General features: G+C 35.1%; 2 protein-coding genes and 1 long non-coding RNA gene across 8 annotated transcripts in view; 2 read left to right on the top strand and 1 right to left on the bottom strand.

The window, feature by feature from the left end:
- Window positions 1-564: 564 nt before the first annotated feature.
- Window positions 565-2,973, top strand: LOC138188209 (uncharacterized). The gene is made up of 3 exons (XR_011175414.1): window positions 565-1,190; window positions 1,255-1,368; window positions 1,915-2,973. It is a non-coding gene; the product is annotated as an uncharacterized LOC138188209 (long non-coding RNA).
- Window positions 2,974-3,836: 863 nt separating this feature from the next.
- Xxylt (Xyloside xylosyltransferase) lies at window positions 3,837-5,913 on the top strand. Its single transcript, XM_069129922.1, has 3 exons — window positions 3,837-4,579; window positions 4,669-5,142; window positions 5,257-5,913. Exons 1-3 carry the CDS (start codon window positions 4,187-4,189, stop codon window positions 5,461-5,463), a joined length of 1,074 nt encoding a protein of 357 aa, XP_068986023.1. The 5' UTR covers window positions 3,837-4,186; the 3' UTR covers window positions 5,464-5,913.
- LOC138188284 (uncharacterized) overlaps window positions 5,659-15,452 on the bottom strand; it is a 101,550-nt gene continuing 91,756 nt past the window's right edge. For 4 of the 6 annotated variants that reach the window (XM_069129912.1, XM_069129914.1, XM_069129916.1 and 1 more), the window contains 8 exons: window positions 14,541-14,902; window positions 13,911-14,193; window positions 13,123-13,542; window positions 10,680-11,531; window positions 8,989-10,193; window positions 8,755-8,852; window positions 7,597-8,680; window positions 5,659-7,352 (listed from right to left, as the gene is read on the bottom strand). In XM_069129912.1, the coding sequence (XP_068986013.1) occupies window positions 7,335-7,352; window positions 7,597-8,680; window positions 8,755-8,852; window positions 8,989-10,193; window positions 10,680-11,531; window positions 13,123-13,542; window positions 13,911-14,193; window positions 14,541-14,902 (4,322 nt within the window). In that variant the 3' untranslated portion in view covers window positions 5,659-7,334. The remainder of the gene's footprint in view (window positions 7,353-7,596; window positions 8,681-8,754; window positions 8,853-8,988; window positions 10,194-10,679; window positions 11,532-13,122; window positions 13,543-13,910; window positions 14,194-14,540; window positions 14,903-15,452) is intronic. The other 2 variants (XM_069129915.1, XM_069129918.1) reach the window with 2 other exon arrangements.

The raw sequence follows: 15,452 nt of genomic DNA on the forward strand, positions 1-15,452 counted from the left end.
GTATTTTTATTTCATTGTGCAAATAATTCTATCCATACTTTTCATTTATTACTTACTTTTGTTTTAATCATTTTTCATAACGTCTCTGGTAATATTAAGTTAAAATATTCTTTTAAAATATTAAAATATTCTTATTGTATAAACCATATTACATAATCTTCCAATTTTTTAATATTATTTATATTCATGAATTTCTTCAATCTGGACATGCATACCCATCTTTCCTAAGAATCTGCACAACTTAATATATCCTTATCAATCTTCTGTTTTACCATCAAAATCCATTAAGCTAAGCAGAACATCCCACTATCTCAATATATACTATCTTAACATTCCAAAATTCTAATTAAGAGCTAAAATTTATATTTCTGTTGCTCTTCAACCTAGATACTTATAAACGTAACACTCAAAAATGACAAAACTCAATATCCTCTCACTATTCTTCTCAATTTCAACATCTTCAACTATAAATCTTTCAAAATTCACCAAACTATATGAAAAATACCTCTATTGCAATATCAATAGTGCTCTGCAGCAATATTCTATAACCTTAGTACTCCATAACCTAACCTAGTGAAAATGATTTGCACACTGTGGACGCGGGATCGATATCCAGCAACCAACAGTGTCGACAGCCAAGAGATTCCATCGATCGAGGAGGCAATTAATTACGGAAGATGATCGGTAATTAACAGTAACTGGAGCTGGATAACGTTCATACGGCACGCTAATACCGAATATACGACGCGCCACGGCTGTGGCTGACTCTTTATGGTGGGGTGTGCTCGTGACGTGAATTATTAGCCCTTCGGTCCTCGACACAGCCTCCGGGGATAGGTTCGTGAACGGGCGTGGCTTAGCCGGCAGGCGTGGCCCGAACGCCACCCTTGAAAAACCACCAGTCACCCTCCCTGCATCGGGATACACGGGGCGAATTGATTCCGCACGGATTTTCTCTTTCTTACACGTTCTGCTTTCTTTCTAGACGAAGATCTGCCTGCCTTTCGTCGGATTACACGTCGCTTCGCGTGACATAACCTCTTTTTGGTTCCTGCAAAAAGATAAAAGTTAGACTAGGAAACGGAATATTTGGTTTAATTGATTGTTTTCTGGTATTTGAGAATGGCAAATTAGAGTAAACCAGCAGGGAAAGTTGGAGATTGGAGCTTTTGAACGTTTGTGGTGAAAAAGTAATAAGATTAAGAAGTAGCAAATATTGAATTTAAAGGATCTTTTAGATATAATTACTTTTAGGGGAAGAAATTGATAACTTTCTTCAAGAATTAGACCCATACTTCACTATGATGTCTAAAACTTGTATAAAACGATGGATGGTCGTCATAAAACAACAAACCTTATATTTAACAAGTAGGTATCAATTAACACTAACCTTCCTAGCCCGGTCAAATTAGCCCGGTTTCAAAATTTAATTTAAAATTGTACATTCATTGTTATTTCTTACAAGTTTATTTAACTTTATGTAAATTCTTATATTATCTGATTAATTAATTTCACAATTTTTGTTAATATAAGAATTTACATAAGTTAAATGAACAAAAGGAATAACAATGAATGTACAATTGCAAATTAAATTTTGAAACCGGTCATTTGTCCAAGCCTGGTAAGGTTAATGCTAAATAAAGAGAATCCTTTCTTTATGACAATTTTTAAAATAAAAAGATTACAAATTATTAGATTATTACTACTAAATTACTCCAAAAAATTAACTCTCTATTCCCTTAACTTCCCAAAATATTATTAATGTTCCCTTAACCCCTCAACGAATTTTATTAAAATTAACCTTCTATTCCCTTAATCTTCAAAATATCAAACTTAAAGCTTTCAAAAGCCAACTTCAACCTCAAATTCAATATAAACTATCATTTTCTACCCAAAACTTCTTAAACATTCCAGAACCTCCAAACAACATCCTATTCTCATACAAGAGACAGCAGTTTTCGTGTTCGACGAAATCATAGCGGAAGTTCCGCTGGTTCTTCGGTAGTTTCCAGCATCTTCCCCCAGGACGAGCAAGTCGTATAAGCGGAGGAAGAGCGACGGGAAGCTGGAGGAGGGAAACAGACGCAGAAAGGGACGGGACGTTGGGAGGGAGGAGAAGCTTCGCCATCCTCCCAAAGCTCTGTGCTAGCGTTTGTACAGTGGTAATGGGCTGTCAGGAGCAGACGTTCGCTGCTCGTGCCTTATATACCAACACCATTACGCTGCTCTTGGGTCGGTTCCTATCGGTTTGCTCGTATTATCAACCCCTCTGATTGCATTCTCCTCGTCTCTCCCTTCTGTACCGCTCCTTCATAGCTCACCCTCTTCGACCGCCTTCTTCGATAACGTCTTCCCATTGCTACCACGATCAACCAACTCTGGGTACAAAATATGCTTTGGATTTAAAGGGTACGGAATGGAGGATACCTGGAAAGGTAGCGTTTGTTAACTGGTTAACTAGTTCATAACTTCTTTGATATCTTTCTTTTTAGAAATAGAACTTAAATTTAGGATTACCAATAGTTTGATAAATGCAAGTACAGAAAATTAATGATACTAACAATATTTGGGTAAAGAAAATAAATGATACTAAGAATTAATTATGTACTACTCTTGAAATTAAACTTAGCTTTTATTTAATTAGGAACATTATGTAGTTTTAATTTCAGAGATCAATACAAATTCAAGATCATGCAAAACCTGCTCAATAACAAATCTGTATTTGAACCAAGCTGGATCAATACTCCAGCAACTCATTATAAACTCAATATTTTCAAATATTCATTAATTTAACAATTCATTCACTTTAACAATCTTATTCATTTTAATATCAATACGTATATGTATATATATATAAACATTATTTTATTTACTTTTTCTGATCCTATTTGCGTGTGTGAGGAGTGAAAATCCTCACTTGAAAGTTCGACTGCTGCCACGTGTTCATCGACTATCCCCCAACGTGCCTTTCCCTCCCGCAGTGATCAATACTGCGAGAGGTCTTCTGCACAGGACAGGTAGGCTGCTGGTCCACATTTCAGCATGGGAGATAATACGTATAAAAAGGCGCAGGTTCGTCAACGCAAGTTCGTCAGACTGGTGTCCTTGAAAATTTTCCAATCTCTATTTATCTTCCATTGTCAATCAATTCTTTCAAGAATAAATCTCTTATAAATTTCTTTTAGTCTATCTTTTTTTTTGTTGCAATAACATTTTCTAAAAACTGAAACATAATTCTAGAATTAAATGTTTTTGTATTATGAGCGGGGTAAAGAAGGTTATTAATTATTGTGGTAAAGATAAAAGATTGGTTGAATTTTTATTTCATTTTGTATTATATACATATATTTTAGTCATTTACAATACCTTTGTAATATCTGGCAACACATATCTTTAAAAATTATACTTCAAGGAAGAAGCTACTGCACCCTAATTCATATTTTCATAAGCTTTTGCAGTAAAATTGATACTATTTCGAAATTGATGCTTTCAATAGAACATTTTGAATATTAGTGTGTTGAAATTAAGCATTAATTTATGTAGCGTCATAATGTATTCTCAGCGCCACCTAGCTATCACTGCAGGAACTGTTATGTCCACAACCTTGGAGTAGCGGAAAAATTTGAACTTTGAATTCATTTCTTTTACTCTAACAAACATATTGCAAAAATTTTATTTCCCAGATATATTTACAATATTAAATAACATTTTAATTCTGGATCTATAATGGATCTATGATTGTGTGATATATACTTATTTTTGACATCCAAAAATTTGGGATAATGTATCATGAACTATGCAATACAAAGAAGAAAGCGGTCAATGTTTTTGATGCAGATAATAAAACAACCGTATCAGTAAGTGTATTGTTTTGATTGCAATATTGCATTCAGTATTTATTTTCTCCAAATAACTTGTGACCTCTTTCTTGCACATTAATTACCCATTCATAATTTAATAAATATTGAACGTATGTTTTTTTGTTTACTTATGTGTTCTATAGTATGATCACCATTAAATGATTTTGATAGACTTTAATAACATAACCTAACATTTTATCAAACTTCAATAACATAACCTAGTGAAGTATAAATACATCATCTGCAGTTTTAATAAATTTTTTCCAATATTGAGCTGTAGCCATTTGGAGTGTACGAAGGGAACTTGAACATGATCGAGTAATTAAATGCTCCTGTTACGCAAGGTGCTCATCAATTTGACGCTTCTAGTTGTGATTCTTCTTCTGTTTTACTGCTATCAGACGTCAAATGGTACACGCTGGATACTGCACAGAGACCAAGAAAATGCTTCGACCACCGAGTCGACAAATATTCATGAAGATACCATTACGACGACAGTGTTCTTTCCAAATAAGAAAAATTACTACAATGTCTGGTGTATATTCACCAAAGTAGATAGTAACTCTCCAATGCGACGAAAATTTGAGATCTTCGCAGAGTCTTTAATCAAACTATCCTCTGTTAACATTGCATTCCATGTTATAACTGATGACGATAGCAAAAATGTTACAGAGAAAGTTTTGGCAAATATTCTCTCATCCACAGGCAAATTTATGAAGGTGAAGCAGAAGAATTTTGTTTAGAATTTTGATCTTCTCAAATTATATTTCTTACAAGATTTTACAATTTGTTTATTCCTTTGTTTCAGGTGCAATATTATGATGTACATAAACTAGCATTGCAATTGGAAGACATTGTGTCTGTCATGTCTCCATACTTCAGCAGCAAACCAGGAACCTACTATTCAGATGCATTATTTTTCCTATCCCTAGGTTTACATCGAATAGCTCCAGCTGAACAAAGTGTTGCAGCAATGTTCGATGTTGACACCAAATTCCGCAAAGACATTAAGGAGCTTTTTGAAGAATTCAACACTTTTGGGAGTCAAGCACTATTTGGTCTGGCCCCAGAGCTCACTCCAGTTTACAGACATGTTTTGTATTTGTATCGTAGCAAACATCCTAACACATTATTTGGAGAACCTGCAAGTTCAGGTGGTTATCATGGATATAACAGTGGAGTGGTACTCTTTAACCTTGACAAATTAAGGAATTCTTCTGTTTATGATGCAATTGTGAAAAGAGAAAGTGTTGATGCAATGACAAAGAAATATCATTTTAAGGTAAAGGATATAACAATAATTTATCCATAAAGTCAAGTTGAAAGTCATTTAAGTGATAATAATAGTGATTAACACTATCATTACAAAGTTGTTACATTTTCCATGTTTTCTTAGGGTCACTTAGGAGATCAGGATTTTTATACCATCTTAGGAATGGAAAAACCTGAATTAATTCACACCATTGATTGTGGATGGAATAGGCAGCTGTGTACATGGTGGAGGGACCGTGGATATGCAGATATATTTGGAGAATATTCAAAATGTGATTCAGAAACAAAATTATGGCATGGAAATTGCAATGCCCCCATACCTAATGATTAATCATACCCGTAATATCTAAGAGCACAAGCTATAACTATTGTTTGCAAAATGTTTAAAAGCAGTACCTGTTGTTATTTGAACATGTTATTAATCTTAGAATCTGTGATTCTTCAGTGGCAATACATATCTTCCATCACAGTAACAATATTTAAGAAAGAGAAAAATAATATTAGTCGATAAGTTGCATAAAAACTATTTTCTTTTTTAGGTATTGGTGTTTTGTACATTAAATATTTTAAATATTATAAGGCTTAAACGTTGAAAATAAGATGCAAATTATTTTTTGAAATTGATTTTATATGAGTTGCCAGATACGTGTTGTAAAACATGATAGGTGCTATTTTTATATAAAGTGCAGTTATAAAAATTGTTGAACGAAAGTGGACCAATTAATTTTAATTATATGTACTGTTGTATTTTTTCAACAAATAAAGCGTTTTGTGTAAATAATCATTTTTACAGTTTCTATTCATTCAGAGTTGCCTCTGAAGCAATTCGTTGAATAAAAATCAATAATTTTTTTTCATTTTTAATGGAACTATAAATAACAACATACATAAATAGAAGTGTCGCCGTAATATATTTTTACGCAAGGAAAAATAATATTAAATACAGTATTAACATATTATATGATATTTACAGTATACAATACACCTTTCCATGGTGATTGCCACCTGCCATAAAAATATTTCTCCAGAATGATCATAATCTATAAAACAAATACATACTGAAATTTGTTATTTAAACACAATAGTCTAATTGATTCTTTTAGAATAATATCGACAATATCATATTAACAAATACAATATACTTTTTCCGAATGATTATCGAAACTTTGTTAATAATCAAAAACAAATTTTTATTCTCTTTTTCTTTTTAATTAACAGTAAATGTAAACGCAAAAAAGGAAAAAACGGAAATCGATTGTATTTCAATCCTTCGTTGTTTTCTACTAACACATATTAAAACTTACTTTGAACTCTGTTAATGCATACTAATTAATGAATATATCTCATTATTATGATTTTCAACCTATACGACTGACCAGATTGCTTCTCTCTCTCCTTCTCTCTCAAAAAATGAAAAGAAAAGATTATCTTTCATAATTATACACACACCCTAGTTGCATCTAAATTCGTTGTACAATATGTAAAATAAATGATGTCACCTTTGGTCCCAGTGATAGAAACTTAATGTTAATCGTAAAGAATAGGAAATGTTAGTCAACATTGACTCAACCGTTCAGATCTAACCTATCTTCGATTCCCTCTTTTCTCATTTTAGGTCAGGTTAGGACCGAATGGCTGATTGAACTAATAAAAGAAAAAAAAAAAGAAAACTTAACAAGAATTGCGTGGACTGCATCATATAATGAGCAACAATGTTTCGAAAACGGACCTAACTCGGCCCGTTGACTATTTGGACACGAAAATAAAATATTTCTCTTATCGCTTTAAACAGCTAAACGATATGTACATCATTGACAGATTTCTTTTTTATTGACAACTCTTTTTCCTGGTTGTCTCGACTTTTTTACACACGGTATTTACACGTGGACGACTAACGTGGCTGTTTTTTATAGACTCTTAGCCAGCAAACCGTCAATGGAATGATTTCGAAGAGGTTAGGTTTGACAACTGACAAAAATACGGGGCAGATGTGAATGGTCCTTCGATAGTGATTAAAAAATATACATAAATAAGTTTCTTGCCCTTTCTTTTGTGCCGATAATTGCCAAACGTTGTATTATCACTAAGGCTGTACGACTTAAAGCACCAGAATATCTCTTCGAGAACAATATATCCTCGGTCGCCAGTCTTTTTCCGATTTTATCCTCGTGTCAAGAACGTTTCCTACTTTCTGAAAGGCAGCTAACATCTTTCCATAGCCTGTAACCATAAATTTTCATGTTAGGCAATTTTAACGTTAAGTTCAGTGCCCTCTAATAAAATATTTAACTCAAAATTCTCCTTATGAAAATTGTTCTCAACATTCAACGTCTCCCATTTCTAGGAAAAATTCTCCTTTACTATTACCACACTTGATGAATCATAATTTTCTTATCAGGGAGCATTTCTCTATTATTCAATTCCCATTACTTCTTAATGGATTTTCTGATTAATAAATGCTTACGCTTTTTAAATTCTCGCGACCACCGAAGTTTCTAATCGATTCCAGCAAAACGTCTCGCTGGTCAATTTGAATGGGCATGGACTTAGGTCTGGCACTTTTCAAGGTCACACCCGTTATCACGGGCATAGTAGGAGGCCTTGGTGTACCATTTGAATCCTTGGATGATCCTTTAATATTATCTTCTTTCATTTCTTCCTTGAAGCCTTCCTTAGTTTGGTTCTCATAACTTTGACTTGCACCAATCTTTGTACTTGACATCTTAAACCCTTTAACAACAGGCATTGGCTGGTGCCCTTTAATGCTTAGGCCATTTCGAAATGTCAGGTTACCTTCATTCTGGATACCCACTATCGAAGAGTACCTTTTAGGTTTAATATTTTGGTAGCCATTTATTAAACACTGATCTTGTCTATGTCCATTCTGTCTACTAGAATCGTTTTCCAACTGAGAATCTGAACGTTGAATTGTACTGGACCTTTTTGGTTTTGGTCGCAGGCAAACATCTTGACCAAATGCTTTCGTTAATTCTTTGAAATTTACTGGAGTAGTGTCTATCACATTGTCATCCTGTTTGTTTTCGAGGTAGCTCTTTTTCAGCTCAACTCCTGTTACAACTGGTTTATCATTAGTGACTTTTGGTTCTGAGTTGTTAACTTTATTCAGTACTAGCTTTTTGAATCCTGTAGCTGTTGTATGACTAATTAATTTCTTAGTTAACTCATTGGGCTCCTTTTTATCCAAAAATTCAAATTTACTCTTCTGAATTTTGGTAGAACTATCAACATTATTGGAGTCTACTTCATCTTTAGAGCTATTAATATTAACGATGGTAGTGCTGTTAGTTTGTTTGACTCCAAATTTGTAGTCAGTGTCCTTCTTTATCTGGACATTAACACTCGGTCGTTCGGACCAACTGCCTAAATTGATCATAGGAGGTCCTGAGTAGGTATATCGTTTCTTATTAGTTTCTGGCGTTGGTTTCTTTAATTCCGGTTCTACTTTCTTACTACTTGGTGCTGTCTGAGGTTCACGAGTCGAAACTTCATTCGATTCGGTCGAATGTTCGTTAGAGGTAGTCTCGGATCTAATGAATACATTAGTCAATAATTATTATTTAAGTATAAAATAATTTCGAAGTAGGAAAAATGTTAAATTTACCTCGCTTTTTCAGATAATACTATATCACTCGAATCTTTGGGCACATTTTCCTCCGCCTGTTGAGCATTTTTCAACTGCGGCAAAATGCTTTTTAGCACCTAAGAACAAATCACTTACTATGAATACAAAGAAGGGACAATTTAAAAAATTTATATATTTTACAAAAAAAAGAAAATGTACTGGGGAAACTTTAATAAAAATTGTATAAAAAATCTCAAATTGGAAGGTAATTACCTGTACAGACTGCAGTTGCTTTTCTTTGGTAGGCCGCTTCAGAATATTATCCCGCCACTGCGAGGATTTCTCGTCGTTTTTAGTCGCAGTTACGCTCAGGTTACTAATGCTCGTTGCTTTTTTCATTCCACTATCGTCCATCTCCAGATTTTTTTCATTCTTGATACTCTCAATCTCACATATATTTCCTTGGAGGTTAGATTTGTCACACATGGATATGTAGCTCTTGGATCTCTGAATATTGCTCTTTTCATTACCGGACTGCCACCTCTGCAGGGATTCTGTTTGTATCTTTGGTTCCAGCTTCGTCTCACTCGATTTATCTTCTCCCATGGTTACCTTTCTCTTCCCTTGCAATGTTCCAACGTTGAATTCCTTCAGATTCTTGTCTTCACTCTCATCAAGATTGCCCTTGTTCCTTGTCAGAGTCGCAAAGGATCTGATAAATCTCTCATCAGAATTTATCTTTCTAGACTGTTCTACTTCTTCAAATATATTCAGGTTCTTTTGCTTGCTGTATGTTGTGATGGTAAAATTTGACAATGTGTTATCTACAGGGGAAATTTTGGGAGTTGAGGGGCTCAATAGCCTCCTGGAATCCACATCCTTCTGAGACATATTATTCTGAGGCAAAGTACTTATTTTATTCTCAAGCTCATAAATCACCTCCTTCTTCATGCTAGACTCTGGCTTTTGTTGTATGAAGGATTTTGCAAGTGGAGTCTCTTTCCTAACCTCAATTTCTTGCCTTTCTACCTTTTCTATAATATTCCTTCCATCTTTCTGATCTGAAGTTGAGGTTAATTCAGTGATTTCTGTGTCTCTGAATGATTCAGGCGAAGGAGTGATTACTTCAAAGTTATCGAAGACAGGAGAAGCAGAGTCTCTGAAGGCACTTGGCGGAGCTGGCAGTTGATATTCCCAGTCGGTGACGGATAAATCTTCATCGACTGCTGATACATAGTCTGACGTGTCCTGCTGAGAGTTTACAGTCAAATTTGCCGAGCTGATGTTCACATCAAAACCATTGGGATACTCAGAGATCTTTTTGTTTTTCTGGTCTGTTTCTTTGGAAATGTTCGTTGGCTCTAATTTAGTTATTGTTGGAGACACTGGTACTTCATCGAATGATGCTACAGGTAGAGAGTTGGACAAAGTGTCAGATACTTTCTGAAGCAGTACGTCAGTCTCTGAGAGATTTGTATCTGTAATAGAATATTTTAAAAGATCAGAGAATTATTCGATGATACAAAATAATTCAAAGGATTTATCTTTCCATGGAGTAGTTAAAAATATGCAAGTAAACCAGAAACCTCATGAAAGTGAGACTACTATTCCTTTTTTATGTTCCACCACCATTTACAAGACATCAAACAATTCCTTAACCATAAAAACTTCAAAACATTAATATATTTTTAATGTTTATACAATTTTATATTTTTATGAATCTAATTAAGAATTTTTGCGTTTTCAAATTTGACATAAATGCATAAAGATCCACAATCTAGATATTAGTATATAAGAAACTACATTAGTGAAGATGAGCTGATGATGCTTCAAATCACTTCTAATGTTGTCTAAAATCTTTAACATGTCATTTACATTTAAAGTGATTTGAGCATAGAGAATTATTTGAAAGCTGCGTTACTGGAACGAAGTTCTCACACACATTAATGATATGCAACATGCACCTGATGAAACCACTGCAACAGGGGACTTTTCTCCACCCACATCCTGAGACTCAGTATCCTGCTCCTCCCTCGATTGCTGTACAAGATCTCTGTCAGATAACAGACTAGAATTCACATTCAAATTTAAGGCAAATGTGATATCCTCTGCATGAGAAGTTAAATGCCTCTTCTGCTTCTCTAACGCATTAACCTCAAAATCATTGGACTTTGACGCTGTTCGAGGAATCCTGGCTTTCTTTGGTTCTTTCAGACCCTCCCATTCTTTACTTTGACTAACTGTATCCTTGATGTTCAGTGAACTCAAGTGGTCACACTTTGGCATAGTAGATATTACAGCACAGAGTTTCTTCTCTTGGCTAGAATTCTTTGATGATACTGTACTTAGTTCACTTCTTACCAGTGTAGAATCCTGGTTTAAAGAAGCTTCATTTACTTTATCTTCATTTGTACTTAATTTTCTTTCACCATTAGCTCCATCATCAATATCGTTATTTAAAGTTGTATCTGTGGAGTTAGTTTGGCTCTTTTCCTCCAAGTCTATTGAACTGTAATCAAAGCTTGCTTCACTCAGGTGCCCTGGCGTCATGAACACCTCATCCTCACTGGTAGAATAGTTAGAACAGACGTCCAGTTTCTCTTCACCTTTGATGAAGCTTCCACAATTGGAACTTGAGTCAGTTATAAAACTCCCAGTACTGGAGTGCGCAGGAGCGTTGGACAAGGAGTCTACATAGCTGGAGTCTGAACTGAGGGTTCTACTCAATGGGGAGGGCGGTTTTAGTTTGCGTTTTGGCACCTCGGGCCGTATTGTGGCGGCTTTTCTAGGCTTGGGAAGTGGAACAGGTTCTCCAACTGTACTCAGAGGGAAAGAAAAAGAATAGGCCATCACCAACATATCTAGTTAGCAAGCAGGTAAATATGGTCACCTTTAAGAGAGAGTAGAAAATATAAGGATGCAATTCTGTACAAACATGCAAAACGAAAATGCTATTTCTAACCTTATTTAAGACACAGTTTTCTCTTTGGACAGTATTGTATATTTACAGAAGATGGATCTCTTAACTACTACATCTTATGATAACGAAAATAAAATGAGATAAGTACAAATTTTGGAATGATAATAACATAGTCACCAGCCTTTTGTAAAGTCTACTTCAAATAATATTAATTCGGGCACTGCGGGAGACTAATAATAACTAGATTGCGAAAATTTACGCAAACTTAAATGCATAAAAATACGCAAACTTAAGTACATAAAAATACGCAAACTTAAATACATAAAAATCTGCAGTCTAATAATAACATAGAGTCGTAAAGGATGGAACATATTTCTGTAAAATCTAAACGAATTCTCCAGCCCTGGTCTCCAATATCGAATTCAATTGAATCAAGAACCTATTCCAGTTTTCTGTCGACTCCTCTCGACTGACCAAACCTGGAGGAGGTGGTTCCAAGATACTCAATTTTTTCTCAGACTCCAATCTACATTCACTGTGTTGAATAATAGGCAAAGAAGGTAACTTATCGACATCACTAGGCACAGAATCTATAGTTGTCACTGGAATATCCAATGGTTTAGTAGAAATTGCAAATATCTGGAGATTACTCAATGGAGGTGGTGAAAGATTGGATCTACGATTATCAATCATTGAACCTTCAAATATATCTTCATCAAGACTAGAAGAAATAGAACCATTGTAACACTTTGTTGTACTAACATTTCCCAGTCTCGGCTGTCTATTCTCGATTGACTCGCAAACCTTGTTTCTGGAACAGAAACTTCTAGAACCTGACAATTTTGGCTTTTCAAAGGCGCTTACTATCTTAGTTTCCCTTAATTTATAACCAACTTGAAAGCTGGAACTATGTTTCAATGCTTTAGCTTGACACCTGTTCCCGCAAATATAATTATCCACATGCAGTTTCTTAGGAATAGATTTATCTTCTAAAATACTACGTTTTGGTATGTCCTCGATATTAGTCCCTATATTATCCAAATTAACTACAGTTTGCATCTTAACCAATCTACTCTGAGATTTAAACGAACTCTGATTAGAAATACCCTGACTATCAGGAAGGTAGCGCATCTTCGCCCATTGTCTAGCTTTTGGAGTGACCATATTGGAACACGCAAAGCTCTGAGACTTTTGCAATTCAGACCTTGATGAGGAACAATTATTTTCTGATTCTAAAGGGCTAACTTTGTATCTGACAGAGCTATTCCTGAGAAAGGAATTGTTAAAATCTATAGGTACTTCACCGTTCCTACATTCAACCTTACATTCTTGAATTTTGGCCTGTAATTTAAGTTTCTCTGGATCAAAGATTGTACGTTGTTCGACAAAATCTGTTCCATCTCTTCCGTTCTCAAAGCTATTTTTAGATACAAAACTATAGGAGGGGAAGTTATCATCTATACTACTGTAACTATGTACTAGCTTACCTCTCTTCCGCTGCAATCTAGAATCTACAGGAGCGTCTTCTACGGGTGCAGGGTGCCCTGGTTCCGTGCTAGGTAACTTAACGTTTATGGATCCGGATCTGTGGCGCGGTTCAATATCACATTTGCTGCCATTCAATTCTAATTCCACTTTCGAGCTGTCTGGATTGGTAAAATCAATACTGTTAGATAGTTTTGAGCCGAGTGTTGTTACTCCGATGTCTGAGCTGGCCTTTGGACGCTCTTCTATGTCCGAGTTTGCTTTGGACGGGACACTGATGTCGGAAGGAGGTTTAGAAGGATCCATGTCTGATGTTAGAGACTCTTCGGAGTCGACTATGCGTTCCAGAGCTTGGGTGGAGATGGCGGACGACAGAGGTCTGGTTACTGGCGGAGGAGGTGCGACCCTTTTCTTTCGTAATCCTAGGAAAATTCAATAAAATTTTTTTAAAATTTGATACGAATAATTTGATAGATGTTTGGAATAGCACAGCAAGGGAAGATAATTTTATTCTAATAATTAATTTATAATAAAACTAACAAATTGAACGGGGAAATCTGATAGAGAGAAAAAGCAACTGAATCATCATCATTAGGGATTATATTTATTATAACTACTCTACTATTTTTTTTACTAAAAACATTTACAAACAAGATTTACTATTAAACTAACAACAATGAAATTAAAACTATGAAGTTAAAAAGAGGAAACCCGTGCTTAATATAACATAAGAAAGATCTATATGTAACATAATATATATATATATATCTATATATAACATAAGAAAGACCTGTGGAACTTAAGGAGGTACTGCTAATTCCGTGACTAAGCGTACCAGGCACAGAAGTCAGATTGCTCAAGCTCTTGCTGGATTGTGATGTTTGAGCTAATTTTCTGGGCATTTCCAGTGGAACCTTGTTCCTCCTGGGTAACGTTTCTGGAAGTCTTCCAGCGGAATCTGGGTTGTCACTTAACACAGAAGCTTCGTGGTAGCCTGAACTGTCACTGCTGTTACGACTGTGACTGATCACTACCTTGTCCTTGCTGGAGTCTGCGCAATTCTCTTCTGTACCCTGAAATAGTTAGCGGCATATTTTCCAAAGATGACAAAGATGACTGTCCTAATTGTATATAAGACTTATACTGATATTCAGAAATATTTTGACACTTGCTTATCTTTATGTATTATATTAAGATCATTTAATTGTATAAATATCAAAAAGAAATATTCGAATAATATAGAGTATTATGCTAAATTTTAACAGATGATTTAAATTTATAATCTGCTAACTGTATAAAAAGACAGTCTTCTATAATACTTTTCCGAGCGACTAATTGTCATTAATTTGTCCATTTTTATAACATTCTTACATATAAACAATAGGGTGTAGAATATTGTATACAGAACAAATCTACTAACATTACTAACGTCTGCCTGAGCCTGAATAGGCGGCTTTGGCGCGGGTCTCCGCTTCCTCTGAGGTCTGGTAGGCGGTTGTAAAGGACTCGTGCTTCTTCCAGTCTCATCACTCCTCGCTGGTGATGCACTACGTCCTCCGAGGCTATCGGTACTCAAGGAACCCTCCTTAGATTTCTTGAACACGAATCCAAAGACACCTTGCTTCGCCTGTTGCCTACGTCGCTCTTCTTGCCTTTGTAGAGCCATTATATCTTGAGTGCTGAGTGCTGAGCCTAGTGATCTACCTTGCTTGGCGTATAGAGTGACTTCCTGAAGATGGTAATCCTGCAATGACAGCGACAGGTCCAGTGTCTCCAAGCTTGCTGCAAAGAAAGACAATTTTTGGATTTTTTATTTCCTTCTTTTAGAAAATTAATTGTCAAGGACTATTTCAACGTTAAATATCGTTTAACAAATGTTATTTCACGTAAAAAGCATCTTCAATGAATCACAGTAGATTTTTTATTAACCAAGAATTAATTCCCCTCATAAAAAGAACTCTCTTTACATCATTACAAGAAGTACAAAGAAACCTACACAGAAAAATAAATGTATACAATATTCTTCCCATCATTATGATCTTCCAAAACACATCTTAAGCAATCCTCTAATAAAGAGAATATTCCAATTACTATATTATTCTCCAGTAAAGGATGAAGATATCCTATGAATATATGCTTCCTCCAATAAAAAAACTCCTATACAGGAAATACAATAAAACGTGGACCAAAAGAGATTTGAATATCCAGTACCTCAAAATATTCTCTTCATTAACAATGATTCTCCAAAGTAGATCAAGATCCTTGTACTCGAATCAATTGCTTGAAACAGCAGATTCCAGTTGAGGCGCGGCTTAGGAGCGCAAAAAGAGAT

The sequence above is a fragment of the Bombus flavifrons genome, chromosome 16 (assembly GCF_040668555.2).
Source record: "Bombus flavifrons isolate JBK064 chromosome 16, iyBomFlav1_principal, whole genome shotgun sequence".
In the NCBI taxonomy this organism is placed as follows: domain Eukaryota; kingdom Metazoa; phylum Arthropoda; class Insecta; order Hymenoptera; family Apidae; genus Bombus; species Bombus flavifrons.

Excerpts from the sequence above, each read along its gene's own strand:
- Xxylt (XM_069129922.1), top strand. The coding sequence starts at position 4,187 with ATGCTCCTGTTACGCAAGGTGCTCATCAATTTGACGCTTCTAGTTGTG. Across the intron at positions 4,580-4,668 it reads CCACAGGCAAATTTATGAAG|GTGCAATATTATGATGTACA; the intron begins GTGAAGCAGAAG and ends CCTTTGTTTCAG. Across the intron at positions 5,143-5,256 it reads CAAAGAAATATCATTTTAAG|GGTCACTTAGGAGATCAGGA; the intron begins GTAAAGGATATA and ends ATGTTTTCTTAG.